Below are 22,068 nucleotides of genomic sequence, written 5' to 3'. Positions count from 1 at the left end.
CACAGTCTGGTACTTACCACAGTTTCTGTAATTTACACTCCGAGACCCTCAGAGCGGCCGACACCAGTTTTACTCCCGAATCTCCCAGTTTATTGTCATTCAAACTCAGCTCTGTCAGTGATTGGTTCGTACCTAGAGTGGAGATGAGGTCCTTGGCACCATTAGCAGTGAGACCGACACCGAAGAGCCTGGAGTTGAGAGAGAATGTGGGAGTTAAAGACACAGAGAGACAGGAGATGCTATAAATCCCTGGTGTTCATCAGTAATACTATAACTGATCACATTAATGTTCAGTGTCATCAGTGACTGTAAACACAATCTCCCACAGTCTGGTACTTACCACAGTTTCTGTATTTTACACTCCGGGTTCCTCAGACCCGCAGACACCAGTTTCACTCCTGAATCTCCCAGGTCATTCAACCCAAGGCTAAACACAAACAGACAAATTGATGAACAAATTGATTCAAACAGGTGATCTCAACAAATTTCTCTCTCTTCGAATATTTCAGGAAACCTTAAACCGTACAGTAAATCACTGATCGGAGTTCCCATCACTGTCAATGTCCCTCACTGACCAACTCCAAGGTATTCACCGAATGTCAGTAATTTAATCTGCCGTTGTGATCCTGTAACCTCCCCATTTTTTGTTCTTTCCACAATGGTCAGAAAAGTATTTTGGATGAGACAAGGTATGACGGAGCAGAGCTGAAAAATGAGAAAAAGTCCACCACTGAGGAAGAGTTGTTAGTGCATAAATTTCGATGGGAGATAGTGGACGTGAACCACCTGAAGAAAAGGAAGAATCGCTGGAAGTCAGAAATGAAGGGGAGTCGGGGATGGAGATCCCACAGGAGGAAGTGGGATGGGAAAGAAAAATCCCACAGGAAGAAGGTGGATGGGGAAGAGAGATCACACAGGAGGAAGGGGGATGGGTAGGGAATCCCACAAGAGGAAGGGGGTCGGGGATGGAGATCCCACAGGAGGAAGTGGGATGGGAAAGAAAAATCCCACAGGAAGAAGGTGGATGGAGAAGAGAGATCCCACAGGAGGAAGGGGGATGGGGAAGAGAGATCACACAGGAGGAAGGGGGACGGGGAAGAGAGATCACACAGGAGGAAGGGGGATGGGGAAGAGAGATCACACAGGAGGAAGTGGGATGGGGAAGAGAGATCACACAGGAGGAAGGGGGATTGGGAACAGAGATCCCACAGGAGGAAGGGGATGGGGAAGAGTGATCCCACAGGAGGAAGAGGAAAGGGGAAAAGAGATCCCACAGGAGGAAGTGGGATGGGGAAGAGAAATCACACAGGAGGAAGGGGGATGTGGAAGAGAGATCCCACAGGAGGAAGTGGGATGGGGAAGAAAAATTCCACAGGAGGAAGGGGGATGTGGAAGGGAGATCCCACAGGAGGAAGGGGGATGGGGAAGAGAGATCCCACAGGAGGAAGGGGGTGGGGAAGAGAGATCCCACAGGAGGAAGGGGAATGGGGAAGAGAGATCCCACAGGAAGAAGGGGGATGGGGAAGAGAGATCCCACAGGAGGAAGGGGACGGGGAAGAGAGATCCCACAGGAGGAAGGGGAATGGGGAAGAGAGATCCCACAGGAGGAAGGGGATGGGGAAGAGAGATCCCAGAGGAGGAAGGGATATGGGTAAGAGAGATCCCACAAAAGGAAGGGGGTTGGGTTGGGAATCCCACAGGAGGAAGCGGGATGGGGAAGAGAGATCCCACAGGAGGAAGGGGATGGGGAAGAGTGATCCCACAGGAAGAAGGTGGTGGGGAAGAGAGATCCCACAGGAGGAAGGGGGTGGGGAAGAGAGATCCCACAGGAGGAAGAGGAAAGGGGAAAAGAGATCCCACAGGAGGAAGTGGGATGGGGAAGAGAAATCACACAGGAGGAAGGGGGATGTGGAAGAGAGATCCCACAGGAGGAAGTGGGATGGGGAAGAGAAATCCCACAGGAGGAAGGGGGATGTGGAAGAGAGATCCCACAGGAGGAAGGGGGATGGGGAAGAGAGATCCCACAGGAGGAAGGGGGTGGGGAAGAGAGATCCCACAGGAGGAAGGGGGTGGGGAAGAGAGATCCCACAGGAGGAAGTGGGATGGGGAAGAGAAATCCCACAGGAGGAAGGGGGATGTGGAAGAGAGATCCCACAGGAGGAAGGGGGTGGGGAAGAGAGATCCCACAGGAGGAAGTGGGATGGGGAAGAGAAATCCCACAGGAGGAAGGGGGATGTGGAAGAGAGATCCCACAGGAGGAAGGGGGTGGGGAAGAGAGATCCCACAGGAGGAAGGGGGTGGGGAAGAGAGATCCCACAGGAGGAAGGGGAATGGGGAAGAGAGATCCCACAGGAAGAAGGGGGATGGGGAAGAGAGATCCCACGGGAGGAAGGGGACGGGGAAGAGAGATCCCACAGGAGGAAGGGGAATGGGGAAGAGAGATCCCACAGGAGGAAGGGGATGGGGAAGAGAGATCCCAGAGGAGGAAGGGATATGGGTAAGAGAGATCCCACAAAAGGAAGGGGGTTGGGTTGGGAATCCCACAGGAGGAAGCAGGATGGGGAAGAGAGATCCAACAGGAAGAACGGGGATGGGGAAGAGAGATCCCACAGGAGGAAGGGGGTGGGGAAGAGAGATCCCACAGGAGGAAGGGGGTGGGGAAGAGAGATTCCACAGGAGGAAGTGGGATGGAGAAGAGAGATCCCACAGGAGGAAGGTGGATGTGGAAGAGAGATCCCACAGGAGGAAGGGGGATGGGGAAGAGAGATCCAACAGGAAGAACGGGGATGGGGAAGAGAGATCCCACAGGAGGAAGGGGACGGGGAAGAGAGATCCCACAGGAAGAAGGGGGATGGGGAAGAGAGATCCCACAGAAGGAATGGGGCGGGGAAGAGAGATCCCACAGGAGGAAGGGGAATGGGGAAGAGAGATCCCACAGGAGGAAGGGATATGGATAAGAGAGATCCCACAGGAGGAAGGGGATGGGGAAGAGTGGTTCCACAGGAGGAAGGGAGATGGGGAAGAGAGATCCCAGAGGAGGAAGGGATATGGGTAAGAGAGATCCCACAAAAGGAAGGGGGTTGGGTTGGGAATCCCACAGGAGGAAGCGGGATGGGGAAGAGAGATCCCACAGGAAGAATGGGGATGGGGAAGAGAGATCCCACAGGAGGATGGGGGATGAGGTAGGGCGACCTTCAAGGGGAAGGGGGATGGGGAATGGAGATCCCACAGTAGGAAGGGGAATTGAGAAGAAAGATCCAACAGGAGGAAGGTGGATGGGGAAGAGAGTTTGGACAGGAGGAACGGAGATGGGGAACAGAGATCCACAAGGCGAAAGGGCGATGAAGAGAGAACCCCAAGAAAGGAATGGATAAGTTTATTAGAGAGGCCACAGGAGGAATGCGGAAGGGGAAGAGATCCCCAAGAAAGGAAAGGCAATGTGGAGGAGAGGACCTACAGCAAGGTCCGAGGGGAAACGATAATCCTACAAGATGAGATGATGCAGTATTAGATTGTACTGGAGGAGTGGTTCTAAACTGAGGATCATATTCGAGAGCAGACATTTGCCCATAGGGTCTGGGTATCTGGTAGTGAGCACAGTCACACAGGTGGACTGATGGTGATTGTCACACACGAGGAAGGGCAGAGAGGACAATCTCAAAATGGTATTTATTTCATTTTCACTCAGACCGCCTTCTGACTGTCTCTTGTCCCTCACCGAAAAGTGGGTGTGAGGCTCTGACCCACCTGCTGCAGTCAGGGTTGGTCTGGTTGTCAGTAACAGTGAGAAGGAACATTGTCAATGGACGTGTCACAGGCAGCGAGAAACACGGCCATTCCTGTGATTTATTACCAATAAACCAATCGCCATTGTTCACTGAACTGATGAAGTCTCCAATATCCCTTCACAAGGAATCATGCAACCCTCCCAGCCATGGGGAATTATTGACGATTCCCTGAGCATTTGTCACAATTTTTCACAATTTGATTTAATACAGATTTACCCTAATTCCTTTGCATTGAAACAAGACAATGGAACGGTTTCACAGTTCAGAGTGAGAAATAAATCGAGTTACCTCAACTCTTGGCACTTATGTAGCCCGGGTTCCAGCCTCTGGATTCCTTCACACTGAATGTGGCAGTTGTCCAGGTCGAGGTGTTTTATTGTTTCACAGTGTCTGATGACATGAGACAGGACCGCGCAGTCAATCGGGGTCAGTGTCATTCCACTGAATGAAAGTTTTTTCACTGACTGCAGTGTGGCCTGAGCCAGTTCATGATTCTGAGACTCAAACAGGTAGTGCAATGTGATCAGGAGGCTCCTTTTACCAGCTTCACTCCTCATGTTTCCACTCTTACGTTTAACCTCCTCCTTCACCCAGTTAATCACCCGGCAGGTTGTTTGACGAGGAAATGGACGGAGGAACTCCTCCAGGCCCCGAGCTGTCATTGGGTTGGAAAGACCAGCAACAAAACGGAGAAGTAGCTCAAATCGTCCATCTGTTTTGTTGTGGGCTTCAGTGAGGAATTTCTGGATATCCCCGGGATGTGGATTCAGGAATTGTGCGACTGCAGCTACAAACTCTTGGATAGTGAGGTGTGGGAATGTGTACACCACACACCGGCCAGAATCCTCCCTCTCCAAAAGCTCCATCAGGAACCCGGACAGGAACTGGGAAGGCTGCAGATTGTAGTTGATCAAATCCCCATCTGTAAAAACAATCTTCTTCTCGGACACTCCTCTGAAGGCCATCTGACCAATTCTGAATAACACATCACGAGGGTTCTCAACTTCACGGCCGTGGCTTTTCAAGATGTTATAAATATAATAGGAATAGAGTTGGGTGATGGTCTTGGGAATTCGCTGAGGGTCCCTGTCTCTTCTTGTGAAGAAGGGGCCCAGTGCCAGAGCGAGAATACAGCAGTAGGAGGGGTTGTAGCTCATGGTGTACAGGATCTCGTTCTCCTTCACATGTTTGAAAACAGCTTCCGCCACCGTCTGATCTTCAAAATGTCTGATGAAATATTCCTTCCGTTCCTCACTAGAAAATCCCAGGATTTCAGCCCAGACACTGATCTTAGCCTTTTCCAATATATGTAGCCCAGCGGGACGTGTGGTCACCAACACTGAACACCCTGGGAGCAGCTTGTGCTGGATTAAACTGTACACAATGTCGGACACCTTGCACTTGGAGCCAGGATCTGTGCATGTGTACTGAGGTTCTGTGTCTCTCTGACTGTCATCAAAATCAATTTTCTCATTGAATTCATCCAAACCATCGAATATAAACAGCAATCCCTCTGGCTTCTTCCAGACCTCTCCCAGAATATTCCCAAAATTAGGATACTGATCCAGAATCAGTTCTGTCAGGCTTATTTGACAGTTAATGGTGCTTAATTTGTGGAATTGGAAGCTGAACACAAACTGGAACTGTTGGTATATTTTTCCCATGGCCCAGTCCTGAACGATCTTGTGTATCATTGTTGTTTTCCCGATCCCTGAGACTCCAGCCACTGCTGCCGAGCTGCCAGATTTGGATTTACACCCTGAAAAGTTGCCCTGGAACAACTGATCAGACTGGATTTTTTCCAGCTCTCCGTGGAGATGCTTCTCTCTCCACTCCTCGTGGTCTCTGCCTCTTGACAGCAGCTCATGTTCCACCAGTCTCTGATCTCGAACAGTAGAAATGACCATGAGCTCAGCGTATCGATCAACCAGTTGGAAAACCTTCACCTTCTCCCTCATCAGGATCGTGTTCACTCTCAGTGTTTCAGTTTGTGCCCGCAGAGTCTCCTTGTGTTTCTGTTGAACTTCTTCCATGGGAACATACAGTGAACAAACTGTTAGATGCTTCAACTCAGAATTCAGTATTTAAGTAAACAATAGATAGCTCAAGGCTATTGCATTAATTGAATTTCTCAAATGATGTACGTACAGTGAAGTAAATTCGACTACCAAACCCTCAAACTGGATAGAGAGGCTCGGGCAAGGTAAACCCCGGATCATCAGAATTTCCGTATTAATATGTGCTGTGAAGGTGAGAATTTTCCTGGCAGTTTACTGACCCCGACTGTCCTGTACTGGACACCCTCCGACTGCTAGCACAGCTATCATTGTTTCTGTGGAAGAACTTTCAAAGCAGTGTTCATATGACATATGGAGACAGAGAAAAGGGTAAAGGGCATTCTGTCAAAGGAACTGGTCGGAGAATCACAGCTCCCCTCTCTCCTTTCACCATCACTGATTTAAAATGTCTTGCTCAGGAGATTGAGACAGTCAGCATTTTGACACACAACACAGACAATCCCCGCCCCCTTCCATCATCACAGATGAGGCTCAGCTCTCTGAGTTCCTCCGGAAAATGATCTGAGACGGCAGATCTACAGTTCCTTGTCTCTTGAAGAGTATGTGCTGCAAATACTCAACAGATGCAAGATAAACAAATGTAAAGGAGAAGGAAATAATTGTTATTCCGTTTCTGATGTAGCACAAAAAAAAACTCAGATAAAGAACGCAATGAAAAACACAATAAATATTAATATATACAATACAGGAGTCACTCTGACCTCAGGTGGTTGTGACAGACTGCTTGAGGAAATAACTGATTATTAGTCTAGTGGGCCTGCTGCGGCTGCTATGTAGCTTCCTCCCTCATGAGAGAGGGAGACCCTTTCCGGAACCTTTCTGTACATATGACCCTGATGGAAGGTAGGCTGGGTGTGCCGGTGATGTGTTGGGAAGTTTTGACAAACCGCACTATCTTCTAGTCTGCCACAGTTATGCACCATGTTAGCATACCCTCTGCAACGCAGCTGTAGAAGGACAGGAGTGTAGATGTGAGTACAGGTCAGCCAACATCTGTGGAAAGTGGAGAAAGGGTAGTTACTTCTGGTCTATAATTTGATACAAGTTTGAAACCATGCTGATTACAGGTCGGGTGCTGAAGAAGAGAGCAGAGATTGAGGAATTTCGGTAGCAGCTGGTGCAGAATTGTATCGCTCACTGGACCTACATCGAATATAGAACAGCACAGGAATAGGCCCTTCGGCCCACAACGTTGGTGCCAGCATAATGCCACATTATACTCGGATGTTTAAACATTCTGCCCATTTAGATAACAGTCTGCACTATTGTCCCTTTTACCACAATTCATTACCATACATTTTCCAACACTGTGTTCCATCTGCCATATTTTGCCCACTCTTCCAATTTGACTAAGTCCTGCTGCAATCGCATTACTTCTGTAGCAATAACTACTCCTTCACCTATCTTTGTATCATCCGTAAACTTTGTCACAATGCCATCAATTCAATTATCTAAATCATTGACGAACAATGTGAAAACTCGTCCCAATAATGACCCCTGGAAAAAAAAACACCAGTCACCGGCAGTCAAACAGAACATGTTCCTTTTATTTCCACACCCTGACTCCCGATTGTCGGCCATTCCGCTATTCAGGCCAGTATCTTTCCTGTAACACCATCAGATTTTATCTTGTTAAGCAGCCTTGTGTCTGGCAACATACCAAACGCCTTCTGAAAATCCAAGTAAGTGACATCCACTACCTCTCCTTTTTCAGGCTGCTTGGTACTTACTCAATGAACTCTAGCAAATTTGTTAAGCAAGATTTCCCTTCATGCAAACTAGGCTGACTCTGACTTATTTTATCATTAGGCTCCAAATGCCTCGAAACCTGAACATTACTAATTGAATTGAGTTTATTTTTTACATCCTTCACTAAACGAGGAGGAAAAATCTTTACATTATATCTGCATCTAAAAGTGCAATGTGAAATCCCAGTAATTTAAAATAATTTATAGACTCCAACAGCTTCCCAATCACTTAGGTTAGGCTAATTGGCGTATAATTTCACAAACATGAGAAAATCTGCAGATGCTGGAAATCCAAGCAACACACACAAAATACTGGAGGAACTCAGCAGGCCAGGCAGCATCTATGGATCAGTTGACGCTTCGGTCCGAGATCCTTTGGCAGGACTGGAGGCAAAAGGCTGATGAGTAGATTTGAAAGGTGGGGTGGGGGGGGGGCGGAGAGAAATGCCAGGCGACAGGTGAAACTTGGAGGAGAAGGGATGAAACAAAGAGCTAGGAAGTTGATTCTTGATAGATACAGAAGGCCCTGGAAGAAAGAAAAAGGTTAGGGGTGGGGAGGAGGGTTGCACCAGAAGGAGGCAATAGACAGGCAAGGAGACAACATGAGAGAAGTAAGAGGGTATTAGGAAGGGTGAAGGGGGAGCGGAAGCTTTACTGGAAGATTCAGAAATCGATATTCATCTCATCAGGTTTGGAGGCTACTCAGACGCAACATAAGGAATTGTTCCTCCAACCTGAGAGTGGCCTTACCCCGACAGTGGAGGATGTCATGGACTGAAGTATCAGAATGGGAATGGTAAGTGGCAATAAAATGGGTGGTCACTGGGAGATCCCGCTTGTTCTGGCGGACACAGTGCAGATGCTTGGTGAAACGTCGTGTCTCACCGATGAACAAGTGATCATACAGAGATCATCTACGCCTCCCTCTGGTGCTCTCTCAATCCCCTTTTTGCTTTCGTACATGGCCTTCTGTGTCTTTCACTAACCAGCTTCCTAGCTCTTTGCTCATCCCTCCCCCTCCAAGTTTCACCTATCACCTGGCGTTTCTCCCTTCTCTCCCGGTCCCGCCCTCCACCTTTCAAACCTACTCTTCAGTGTTTTTGCTCCAGTCCCACCGAATGTTGTCGGCCTGAAAAGTTGACTGTACTTTCTCCATAGATGCCGCCTGGTCTGCCGAGTTTCTCCATCATTTTCTGTTTGTTAACCTATAATTCCAATTCTTTTGCCTTCATCCCTTCTTTATGTTTGTTTTTTGCCTTTTGTTAGATTTTAAAAGCTTACCAATCAAATAACTTCCCACTCACTTTTGCTACATCATATTGCGTTTCCTTTTCTTTTATGCAATCCCCAGCTGCCTCCAAGGATTTGTTTACATTAATTTCCCTGATAAGATCTGATCTCACAGTGTGTCAGGACCCTGTCAGTCTTCATTCAATGTGTTTGGCTGTGATAGGGAGCGTAGGAAAACATTAATAGTGGACATATTTACTTTGGAGAACATGACGGTGGTAGAAATGATGTTTTTCAATAATCAGGGAGTGTATCTGTTGCATATTCAGAAATGGGTGTGGGAATTCCACTGTAGTGTCTGTTCCCCTCAGCAAACAAATGAGGAATAGTGAAGAACAAGCTTGTAGTGATTTACCAAATCCATGGTTTAGGGGAAGTGAAGGGGTTTCATTGACCAGATGTGGACTGGAACAGCATTAACAGAGGTGACAGAGCCGTGAGTAGTTTCTAAATGTCCTGATTCATTTATCTCTGGTCCCATGTTTAAATGATCATCTTTGGGAATTGTTCTTGTAAATGAGAGAGACTGAACCAGGGTTCCGGCCGAGATTCCTTATATTTCTGTTAGGAGCTTCGAATAATCAGATAAAACGTGCTGATGCAATATTAATAAGTTTTCTGATATTTGTCTTTCCTATGCTCTTTCCTCTGTTAAATGTGCAGTCAGAGATCCAACTCAGTCTGCGATGATGAAGCCTCACAATCACTTGAGCCCATGCACTGCCCCGGGCTCCATTTCCACAGACATGATGGACATATGGATGTTGTAAGCTTCCCATCCAGACGGTCATAATTTAACTGATTGCAATATTGTTTATATATATTTTCAGTCCTTTGCACCTTCCTTACCGCGGTCCCACGACCCTCGGTTTCCCTGTCCTAATTCCCATCTCTCACCCTTCCACACAACACCGGCAGACAGGAATTTCAGCTTCCGTGGACTGTGCTTATGAAAATGTCCCCCAATCTCACCCTCACTAACACTGTAGCAGTGTTTGCACTAGCGAGTGCAGATGTGAACACAGTGTTATTGATATGCTGCTCTGTGGTTGTACACACCAGTTGGGATGTTAACTGATTTTCTAATTAAAGTGACGCTATTATTACTATTTTGTGACTGGAACTTCAGCGGATGCCCAATTCTAAGAAAAGATAATTTGCAGAATCTGGTGGGGGGGTTTAGAAAATGGTTAAGGAGGAGGCTGTTCAGGAGGTGACAGTGGCTGGCAAAAGAAAGTTTTGACGTTTTGGTGTGAAGAAATATAAGTTGTTTTTTTTCATTCTCTGGATTGCCCCATTCTCCACTCAGACTTTGGTGGAAGGATCTGTGGTTGCAGGCCCCAGAGCAGTGTCACCACTTTCCTCAAACTCACCAGCTCTGTGCCTTGTTCCTCAAAATGTCCTTTGAAAATTCTCCCTCTAGCAAACATGCTCCCCTGTGTCTCAGTGTGTTCTCTATCACAGTGCAAACATGTACCTGGTCAGATCCTCGTGGCTCAACTACTTAGCGGCTCTGCACAAATTACAACCGTTGCTGGAAACAGAGGTCAAGTTTCAACTTGATGAACTCTGCTTCGGCCTCATTAGGGCTATTGCGCACCGCTCCAATCGCCCCACTACTGGAGGGGTGTTGAGGCTTTAGACAGGGAGCAGAAGAGGTTTACCAGGATGCTGGCTGTTTCAGAGGGCATGTGCCATCATGACAGGCCAGATAAAATTAGTTTGTTTTCTCTGGATCATCGGAGGCCAAGGGGAGCTCTGACACAGGTTGACAAGGTTATGAGAGGGTTAGATAGAGTGGACAGAAATAATTGGTTTTTCGCGGTTAAGAAGTCTATTACCAGAGGGAACATATTGAAGGTGAGACTGTGTAGAATGAAGTGCGATGTGAGGGATAGCTTTATTTTTTTTTAATCAGAGATCCGTGGCTGCCTGGAACACACTGCCCTGTAAGGTGGTAGAGGCAAATTATTAGAAGCTTTTAGGTGTAGGAAGGAGAGAGTAGAGTTTGGGTATGTTTGATTTACTTCTCAGCTGGTTCCATAAAATATTATATGACAATGGCTTATTCCTGTATTATAATCTTCAATGTTCAATTCACTTTCACTTACCTTTCAGCTCACTGAGAACCTTTAGTAAATGTCGAGCAGGAATTGGTTGTTGGGAGGGATCACGACCTGTTTGAATTTAAATAAATTGAGGGAATGATGTGTAAAATGTTAAAGTGTGCTGCATTCAATCCAAATTTGAATTAATCTCTGATATTTTCTCACCATATATCTGTATTTCCTTCAGTATTTTGTCCAACATTGGAACATCTTTCCGCATTTTCACAAAGGTTTCCCACATCACCCTCTGGGCGCAGAAGCCTTTCTCCATCACCAGGCTCAGGAGGAGTTTAGAACTGTCCGCCCGCTCTCCCTTATCAGCGAGATCAGAGATTTTCTGTGAAGAGTAACAGTGAACATATTGGGGACTGACAGATTCACACAGAGAATGAGAAGTAAATGATGTGCTGTGTAACGGGATCACACTGAGCAGTCACCCGGACGGGTGCTGAACCTGTCTGGACATGGACTGTACATTCTGAGTACAGAGCACACGGAAGGACATTCACCGTGAACTTGGTCCACCAGTCAATGAGATCCTGGCTGGTCTGTGACCGCTTCATTGACGTGGCTCCAAATCCATAAATAATTCCTCACTGGATTTGACAAACTAAAACAGAACTCAGAAAATAATAATCACAGAGGAAGAAATAAAACAGGAGGGTTTTTTTGTATATAACAGACTGAACAGTCTAAGAGAAGTTGCAGAAAAGATGATATGATTCATCTCAGTCCGCCAGTGTGCAACATGATAACGGATTACTCACTGACATTTGACACCTTTCCTTTGCCTTTTCCAGCGGAGGTTTATTCAGTGATTACACATTACAACATGGCAGTATTCCTCGATCCTAAACGTTTGTAGTTACGGATTGTAACAGAATCACATCCACCCAGAAGAGAGCACACTTGAGCTCCTGTGGCATTCACTTATGATGTCCCGGTTCTCAGTGACATCCTCCCATCACTCTGTACATTCTTCATAGACTGAAACTTCCTGTCATATTTGCATTTAATGCTGTAAGCCCACAGAACTTACACTGAACTTTGAGCAGCTCCCCATCAGTCCGCGGGGTCTTTTCACCTCTTTTTATCGCTGGTTCAGATTTGCATGTTTGAGATTGCATGTAGAGTATTTATTTCCCAGTTGTTATTTATCTAATTTAAAATCCGATGAGTCAAGAGTTTCAACACCCATTAGTCATGTGATGTGCAAAAATTCAACACATTCTCCCTCCGACTCACCCGATGTTCCTCTCCGCTGAACTGATTCTCGGCCGTTAACGCCAGGCTCACTCCGTGAACCCCTCCTTCCATCGCCTGCTCCAGCCTGTCCCGGTAGAAGTCCGTCAGCAGCTGGAAATCGTCCCAGCTTGCCAGGAGCTCGCTGATCACTGAGCTCGGCCCTGTGAAGGAAAATGAGGAGCGTTAAAGAAATTACTGACCTCATACTGGACAGTTACATTTTCTCTGGAACCTAAAGATTACCAATCACAGTCTGAAATACATATACTGGGACGGGTGGAGGGGTGGGGAGGAATGGTCTTGGGCCAGGAGTTGGGGGACGCCGGCGGTGTAAGAGGGGGTATAGTTCCATCTGTTGAAGGCTGCTCTTTCGTGTCTCTGGGAATACACCTCTCTGTTTGGAAAGGACTCTGCTTATTCCTGAGAATATAGTAATTCAGCACTGTCACTCTCTTGGTGCTGACCATCACCACTGGGTTTCTGTCTGCCTGCCTGGTCAAATCCTTTCCTCAGCAAATCTCTGGGATATCTCACAAAATGCTGGAGGTATTCAGCATATCAGGTAGCATCTAGGGAGAAGAATAAGCAATCAATGTGTTGGGCCAAGACCCTTCCTCAGACTGGAAATGAGGGAACCAAAATTCTAGATTTTGCCACATTACTTTCTATTCATCGTGGTCCTGATCCGAAATGTCAAATGTTTATTCCTCTCCATGGATGCTGTCTGACCGGCTGAATTCTGCTAATATTTTGTGTGTCTTTTTATTGCCCAAAACTTTCAGCATCTGCAGAATGTCTTGTCTTCTGGAGTAACCCGCTATTTTAATGGGCATCACAATCTGTTAGAGGACCAGGAGCAGATGGAAACTGTACTCCTTCCACGAGTGACTGTGTTCTCCCAGAAATGTTGATTCTCTCTCTCATCTCTCTGCTCAGTTTTCACAAACACTTTGTGAATTACCGGTATTGAGTTAAACCCAGACGTAGATTCAGCTGAGTATTTATAAATTAAAATAATTCGCTGACATACCTGCGTCCTTTCCTGATGTTGACATCACTGGAACTCCTTCACTGCTCGCACCTTCAGCCATTTTGAGGACAGCTGTGCCCAGTTTATGCTGCTCTGTAACAAAACATATAACATGAGGGTCAAACATTATTCGGGATTTAAAGGGGAACACTTGTTTTTCAACTTAGGCAAACATTTACAAATATCTTGGGCCTGTCCACTAAATCCTTGACATGGCTTGGTTCACCTGCGCCCATCCACCTACAGTCACGCAATGTCCATTTCCGATCTCTCCATGGATTGTACACTGGGCCAGGATTCTCCAGGGTATATACTGGCTATGTTGCAGGCAATTCCCTTTTAGGAACCAATCTTGTGTCCTGGACCAGGAGTGATCTGTAAACGGTAAGGCAAGACAGGTTGAGCAGACAGCGCCCAATACTTTGGCCCTCCTACCACTGGTGGCGCTATGGTGAGTAATGGACAGCTGTTACAGCAGTGTTGGTTGAACACATTTCTGCTGACCAATGGGGCATCCATTCCTCTCGTCACTGAATTATACAGATTTCAAAGTCACACCTGATTCTCACCGTCTCCTTTCAGTTTTACATCTCCTGGCGTTGACACCTATGGCAATATATGTTTTGAGTCTATATAGAATCACTCTAACATCCTGAACAATGCAATCTCACCCATAGCATCACCACACCTTGTCCTGAACCACTACAATTTCTCCGCCAGGACGTTAAGACCATTATTATCCACTAAACTCGGTCAATATTTCTTTGGACATATCACCTGTCTATTATCAGATAGTTACATGGTACCTTGTTAAGCACAACGTAGACCCGCCATACATCCGAAACAGCAAGTTGGGAAAATAATCTCTGACATAAATAAAACAAAATGCTGGAATTATTCAACAAGACAAAGAGTATGTTATTATATCAGTTGGAAGAACCTGTATCAGAGCTGAGCCTGTGTGTAAGGGTCATGTATCTGTTCTTTAAATGCACTGTTTTCTCTGTTGCGTATTAATGATGATGTTTTGTTCCTCAATTTGTTCCACAACACTCCGTACCCTGCTATTCACTATCCTATCCATGTCTGACTGTCCAAATGCACCAACTCTCACTTGTTCAAGTTGAAAACCATTCACCATTTCTCAGTTCATTTTCATAACTAACCAAGATGTCTTTGAAATTCATTGTAACCTGTTGCAATATCAATCACAGTCCCGAATTTAGTATCAAACTTTCTAACCTTGCCACATACATTCATATACAGATAATTGGCATGAATAACGAATTAACGAGTTCTCGACACTGACATGCAGGCTGGGATACAGGCTGGACAGAGGTTGAACAAGATGTTTGATATATATCATTGTGGTGATTGGATGCAGGCTGGACAAAAATTGAACATCATGGTTAAGATATATAATTCAGGTGGTGGGATACAGGCTGGCCAGAGATTGTACAGGACGATTGATATATATAGGAATCAACAGCACTGGTGGCGCTATGTAAACTCTCTGATGGTTATTCAGTAATACTCAGATATTGAAATAATAGTACGCATTACTAGATAACATATTCCAATATAACAAAGCCAAAACAAACAATAGGCATTTCAGTATGTGCCCTTTTCCACTCTACAAGCTTCAAAAATGCTCCGCACAAAGTATCCCATCCCAATACTTCATATCTTCATACGGCTACTGCTCTTCCTTTAACTGAGTGAAATAGCGGAGAACTGTGGACACAGCTGAGTACATCATAGAAACCAACCTCCTCTCCATGGACTCTGTCGATACTTCCCACTGCCTCAGTAAAGCAGCCAGCATAATGAAAGATCCCCATAATCCTAAACATTCTCACTCTAATGTTCCCATAGGGGCGAATATAAAATAAGACAGAAACATGCCCCCGGGTCAAGGACGGTGTCCATTCTGCTGTTATAAGCAAACAGCGTGATGAGTGGACTCCTGACCTCACAATCTAAATCGATGTGACTTTGCACCACATATCTACCTGCACTGGACTTTCTCTGTAACCAGAATGATTTGTTTTACCTCAGTGTATTGCTGCAATGTATTTATCTGTGTGACAAATACCGAAACACGATTTTCACTCTACCTCTGTACATGGAAAACAAAATAATTCAATTTCAATCGTGTGGAAATATTAGACAGCCTGGGTTGCTCCTTTGGAAATTCTGGAGGGAGTGTACACATTTCCGAGAAACCCAGATAAGTGAAAAGGACTTAATTGTCGCATTTATAGGGCCAGATATCGGGAAACACTGTCAGCATTTCGGCCAGTCGTAGCAATGGAGAGAAGATGGAAATAAACTTCACAGTCCTCCGAGAGGACGTGAGAGATCTGGATCTCACTGTCCTGTCTGAACGGGGAAAGATGAAACTACTCATACACGTGGAGCAGTCTTCCGAGGGTGTGATTACTCTGTTTAACCCTCTCTGTCTGCAAGAACACAACAGGCCGAATGGCCGCTTCCAGTGTGTTGGAAACATGTAAAACAATTATCGACCCCAGGCATCGATCCAGGTGAAGTTTGGATCCGCTACCGGGCCGGCTGATGGAGGTAAAGTTCCCCAGTTCCCCAGGTACATCTTAATGGATGGGTTCAGTCTCGGCATCACCACCTCATCCCGCTCCTGGGACCAGAACACCAGGGGCTGAGCGGCGGCTCATCTCAGGCGGTTCAGTGTGAAGGACTGACCCCGGCGGGTTGTGTCCTGGAAGTGGAATGAGGCCGACAGTTCGAGGAAGTTAATGGGACTCTCTGCCCAACATCTCCACCCCAGGATCGGCCACAGTACTCATCGATGGGAAATGGTCGGTTGTGTTCACCCCAAGTAACCGGCCTCAATTCTAACCGATCAGAACATAATCAATTTGTCACGCAGACAGCGATCGGTCCCCAGGCTCCCCACAGACAATTCACTTCAACAGAGAAAGGAAAGGAAACCACTGCCCATCGGGGCTTCGGAAGCGAAAGCCGCAGATGCAGCAGACCTGCGTTTGAAATGGGAGCGAGGAACTGGATCACGTGACTGGTGGAGGGACTCCCACCTGAACTGCTGACTCCATTCCTCACCCCACCTACCTGCCGCATTTTACACCTTATTTCGTATTTACACCAGCTACATTGTTAATTTTTCCCTCTGCATCTTCCCACCACCTGGTTCTCAGAGTTACGGGATCAATTGCCATCGCGATCTGATACACAATTCCTACTCAAACAGAAATTATGCAGGTTTCATTGAAAGGACTTCTATGTTTATAAACACTAATTTTTATACACATTCCTCCGGAGCCTCACTGGACAGGAACACTGAAACATCAAGTGAGAAACAGGAGGAGGTGGCCATTCAGCCCCTCAAACCATCAACAAGATGAAGGCAGCTCTTCAATCTCAGCCACGTTTCTGCCCAATCCCCATTTCCTGTATCCCTTTCGTCTCCACACATCTGCCGCTCTCTGTTTTTATGTAAGGATGATCACTGAAACTTCCTCGTCCTGCAGGAAATAGTCTGGTGAATCTCTAAAACAAACACTCTCTAACTTCTTAGATCATCCTCTGTGGAATTAAATTCCATTTCTGCAGCCCCCTGTTGCCCCCACCACTCACCTCCCAACCCCGTCACTATTTCCACCTTCCCACCTCCCCTCACCTGGATCCACCTCTCACTCCCCAGCTCTTGCCCCATCCCCACCCTTCACCTCTTTTCTCCGACTACTTCCCGTCTACTCTCAGTCCAGAGGGAGGGTGTCGGCCCGAAATGTTGACGGTCAATTTCCCTCCACAGATGCTGCCGGACCCACTGAGTTCCTCCAGCAGTTTGTTCTTTGGTCTGTCTAACCCGAGTTAGTATGGGGAATAGGATTTTATACCATATTCCACGTACAATCTCAACAAAGCCAAAATAATTGTTATGGTAATTACCACGCTCGAAGACGAGAAAGCTTGCAAATGCTGGAAATCCAAAGCAACACACAAAATGCTGGAATTCAGCACAACAGGCAGTATCTATGGGAAAGAATAAACAGTACACATTTTGGGCCACGAGTCTTTTTCATTACTGAGGAGGAGGGGGAAGTGATCTGAATAAAATGGTGGGGAAGTAGAAAGAGTGGAGGTGGAAGGTGATAGCTGAAGTCAAGTGATGGGCTGTTCAGGAGCTGGAGATGAAAGAGTCGGTGCGTTGTCAATGGGAGAAAGAGAAAGGGGGCACAGGAGGAAGTATTAGGCTGGTGAGCAGAAATGAAAGCTCTGGGTGGGGAGTGTGGAACAGAGAAGTGGGCGGGGGGTATTTGTTTACTGGAAGGAAAATTCAATATTCATACAATAAGGTTGGAGAGCACTCAGATAGAATATAAGGTTTTGCTCCTCCACCCTGAGGGTGGGTTTATCTTGGCACAAGAGGAGGCCATTGATCGAGAATGGGAATGGGAATCGTCAGAATGGGAATGTCTGGCCACTGCAAAGTCCCCCCCCCCTTGTGGCAGATGATACAGAAATGCTTGACAAAACGGTCTCAGAATTTAGGGCGGGTCTCACCAATGTAAAGGAGGCCCCATCGGGAGCACACGACCCCAGCAGATTCGCAGGTGCAGTGTTCCTGGACGGAATGTTTTACGTCTTAATGGAGATGAGGGAGGAGGTGTATGGGTAGGTGTAGCATTTACGCCACTTGTACAGATAAGTGCCTGGAGGGATATTAGTGAGGAGGGATGAAATAAACAGGGAATTATGGAGGGAGTGATCCCTGTTGAAAGAAGAGGATGACAAACGTAAAATATGTATAGTTGTAAGATCTCTTTGGCAATGGTGCAAGTTGCAGAGGCTAATGGGATGGTAGGAAAGGACAAGAGGAACTCTATCAATATTACGGTGGTAGGAAGTTGGGTGAGCTCGGACGTATGGTAAATGTGAGCATCAATAGCGGAGGGAGGACAGCCACATCCTGGGAACAGATGCAGCGGAAGCAAAGAAACTGAGAAAAGGGTAGAGCATTTTACAAGTGATAGGTTGGGAAGAGGTATGGTCGAGATTACCAAGGGTATCAGTAGGTTTGTAAAAGACACAAAGTACACTTTGAGCAGCATCAGATGCTGCCCGACCTGCTGAGCTCCTCCAGCTTGTTTGTACGTGTTGGTTTATAAAAGAAGTCGGTTGACAACCTGTCTCTGGAGATGAGGACAGAGAGAGATCTGGAAAGGACTCGAGGTTAGAATCAAACTTTCTAACCGTACCATGCTCATTCATATAAAAGCCAAAAGCATGAATAATGAATTACAGAAGTCTCGATAACTTCATGCGCGTCCCACTCGTCACAGGCCTCCATTCGCTACATCCATCTTCACTCATCTCCCTCTGCTTCTTGTCAATGAGCCCGAAGTGAATCCACTTCACATGCTTCCCGTGAATCCCATGTGACCGAGCTTTCCAGATCAGCTACAATGCAGGATCTTGTTAGAGGCTTTACCAACATCCATATGGACAGCATCACTGCACAACCTCATCTATCTCCATAGTTATCTCTTCAAAAATCTCCAGAATCCTTGACAGATATGATGTCCCACTGGGTGGTGAAGACGGAAATTTCTCCATAACCAATGTTGAACCACCGAGACTTCAGCCTTACTGCAGACAGAAAAAAATCCAATCCCTGCTGTAAAATTACCAGCCTGGATTGAAGCCCGTAAACTGTCAGTTCTATATTCTGAGAGACTCCATTTATATTATCAGCCACACACAGACAACTTGTTGCCGGCTATCTGCCGTTGTGTTCCTGCCATTTTCGATACACAGACCGAGGTGGGACGGGAACCTAACCTAAGGGTCTTCTGCCTGTGCTGTTGCTCAGGATGGTTCACCGGTCTGTAGATTGTGAGAGGATGCGGATACACTTCAGCTTGTCTCCAGCAGCTAAACTGTGGACATTTGATCACTATCTTCTTGCTGTGTGTGATCTTGCACAGCACAGTTGGCTGTGCTGTTTCCCTCAGGGTAGCAGAAACTCAATGTAAAATTAAAAAAATAGAAAATGCTGGGAACGCAGTACATCAGGGTACATCCGTGAAGGAGAAATGGTGAAGACACAGTTACAGATCTCGGGCTATCCAAGATGCTGCAGATCTGCTGTAAGTTTCCAGAATTCTCTCTTTTCTACATTAAATTACCTGTAAGAGCAGTTTTTGTTTATTTTTAATGGACAGATATTAACTGATTAGAGGTTCGCGGATGTTGTTCCCTTATTCAAGAAAGTGAATTGAGAGTGCCCAGGAAATTATACACCAACAATATTTACTTCACTGGTTGGGAAGTTGATCGGGAAGATCCTGATTTATGAGCAGTTGTGGAAGTGTAATATGATTAGGAATAGTCGGCATGGGTTTGTCAAAGGAAGATCGTGACTTACATGTAGTGTATATGGATTTTAGCAAGGCATTTGATAAGGTACCCCATGCAAGGCTTATTGAGAAATTAAGGAGGCATGGAATCCAAGGAGACCTTGTGTTGTGTATCCAGAATTGGCTTATCCACAGAAGGCAAACAGTGGTTGTAGACGGGTAATATTCTGCATGCAAGTCGAAGATTAATGCTGCGACTCAGTGATCTGTTCTGGGACCTCTTCTCTTAGCAATTTTTAGAAATGGCCTGGATGAGGAAGTGGAGGGATAGGTTAGTAAATTTGCTAATGACGCCTAGGTTGGAGGTATTGTGGATACTGTGGAGGATCTGTCAGAGGTTACAGCGGGACATCGATAGGATGCAAAGCTGGGCTGAGAAGTGACAGATGCAGTTCAGCCCAGATAAGTGTTAGGTAGTTCATTTTGCTAGGTCAAATATGATGGTAGAATATAGTATTAATGGTCAGACTCTTGGCAGTGTGGAGCATCACAGTGATCCTGGGGTCCGAGTACATAAGACACTCAAAGCTGCTGCGTAGGTTGGCTCTGTGGTTCGGAAGGCTTACGGTGCATTGGCCTTCATTAACCATGGGATTGAGTTTAAGAGCCGAGCGCTAACGTTACAGCTATATAGGCCCCTGGTTAGATCCATCACAGTACCATTGAGTACTGTGCTCAGTTCTGGTCACCTCACTAACCGAAGGATGTGAAAACTATAGAAAGGGTGCAGAGGGGATATACAAGGGTGTTACCTGGATTGGGGAGTAAGCCTTCTGAGTATAGGTTGAGTGAACTTGGTCATTTCTCCTTGGAGAGATGGAAGAGGACAGGTGACCTGATAGAGGGGTATAAAAAGTTTTGAAGCAATGATCTTATGGATAAGCAGTAGCTTTTTCTCAGGGCTGAAATGGCTAACACGAGAGGGCACAGATATAAGGTGCTTGGAATTAGGTGCCGAGGTGATGCAAGGGCTATGTTTTTTTCCTTTTACACAGAAGTGGTGCGTACGTGGAATGGGCTGCCGGCGACAGTGGTGGAGGCGGATAGAATAGGGTATTTTAACAGGATCTTGATATATACAGGGATCTTAGAAAAATAACGGGGAATGGGTAACCAGAGGGAATTTCTGAAGGAAGTACATGTTTCGGACAGCAGGGTTGGCGGAAGGGTTTGCAGGTTTTCTTTGTTCATTCGACACAGCCAATGCTCACAACATCCTGTCCTCCCACTATTACTCTGTTGCATTTGCTCCCGAGGTTACTGACTTTACGCTGACAGGAAGTGAACATGGAACGATAAAATTGTGCAACACTTCTTGCAGTTCTCGTGGTTTGTTACCGTGGAAACTGAGGAAGTGGCTCAACAAAAGTAACTGAAAAAGGAAATAAAAAACTCAACATCATAAACTATGAGATACATTGTGACAGAGGTTAACACTGCAGCCATTCTGAAATGATGAATCTAAAATTGTAAAGGCTGCTTTTAGCCATGCCTCATGCTGTATTGAATTAATCGTATAGTAGTTCTGGCTAACAAAACATGATTCCTACTCTATCGATCAATAATATATTGCCATTTTTATACCAAATGACAGCCTCAACCACCATCTGTTGCAACAAACTCCACAGGCCGACCACTCTTTTGCTGATGCAGTTTCACTCATCTCAGGTTTAAAGGGAAATTTCTTCATTCTGAGGCTCTCCTCTCAGATAACAGACTCTCCGTCTGAAGGAATCATCCTCTCCATGTCCACTGTTTCCAGGCTGTTCAGCATTCAGTAGGTTTAAATAAGATCCCGTCCACCTCTACAGTTCTGAACTCCATAGAGTGCAGGCCCAGAGTCACCAAATGCTTGTCAGACCTAAACCCTCTCATTCCTGAGATTACTCTTGTGAACTATGAGAGCAACAGTTGTACTGAACACATTTCCTGGAATAAAAAAGAACTCCAGAAGCAAACATCTGAGCTTAGGAAATAAATACTGGCTCAACACTTTATAAACCTGCTCAGCTTGATCCCGGGTCCATTGCACTTGCATCTAAAACTGGTGTATCCCAGGACTCTGTGATATCCCAGGCCAACAATTCTGTGCCGAAACTCTACTTCCTTTAGAAATTACTTAGGGTTACCCATAGCCGTCTATTTGTCTAAGGTCCATGTCCCTATCCAAGAGTCTCTTCGAAGACCCTATCGTATCTGCCTCCACCACCATCGCTGGCAGCCCTTTCCATGCACTCACCACTCTCTGCATAAAAAACTTACCCTTGACATCTCCTGTGTACCCACTTCCCAGCACTTTAAAACTGTGCCCTCTCATGTTAGCCATTTCAGCCCTGGGAAAAATCGTCTGACTCTCCACACA

The 22,068-nt window shown here is 46.1% G+C and overlaps 1 protein-coding gene across 3 annotated transcripts in view; it reads right to left on the bottom strand.

Annotated features, from left to right (window-relative positions):
- Positions 1–22,068, bottom strand: part of LOC132390120 (NACHT, LRR and PYD domains-containing protein 3-like) — a 44,057-nt gene that overhangs the window by 10,227 nt on the left and 11,762 nt on the right. For 2 of the 3 annotated variants that reach the window (XM_059962711.1, XM_059962713.1), the window contains exons 3-9: positions 13,288–13,380; positions 12,258–12,418; positions 11,178–11,349; positions 11,016–11,081; positions 4,077–5,814; positions 341–427; positions 18–188 (exon numbers count right to left, since the gene is read on the bottom strand). In XM_059962711.1, the coding sequence (XP_059818694.1) occupies positions 18–188; positions 341–427; positions 4,077–5,814; positions 11,016–11,081; positions 11,178–11,349; positions 12,258–12,418; positions 13,288–13,348 (2,456 nt within the window). In that variant the 5' untranslated portion in view covers positions 13,349–13,380. The remainder of the gene's footprint in view (positions 1–17; positions 189–340; positions 428–4,076; positions 5,815–11,015; positions 11,082–11,177; positions 11,350–12,257; positions 12,419–13,287; positions 13,381–22,068) is intronic. The other variant, XM_059962712.1, reaches the window with a different exon arrangement.

Source organism: Hypanus sabinus, unplaced genomic scaffold (genome assembly GCF_030144855.1).
Source record: "Hypanus sabinus isolate sHypSab1 unplaced genomic scaffold, sHypSab1.hap1 scaffold_775, whole genome shotgun sequence".
Taxonomy (NCBI): domain Eukaryota; kingdom Metazoa; phylum Chordata; class Chondrichthyes; order Myliobatiformes; family Dasyatidae; genus Hypanus; species Hypanus sabinus.
Note: the sequence above shows the minus strand (reverse complement) of the source record. Positions and strands in the feature narration are given on the sequence as shown.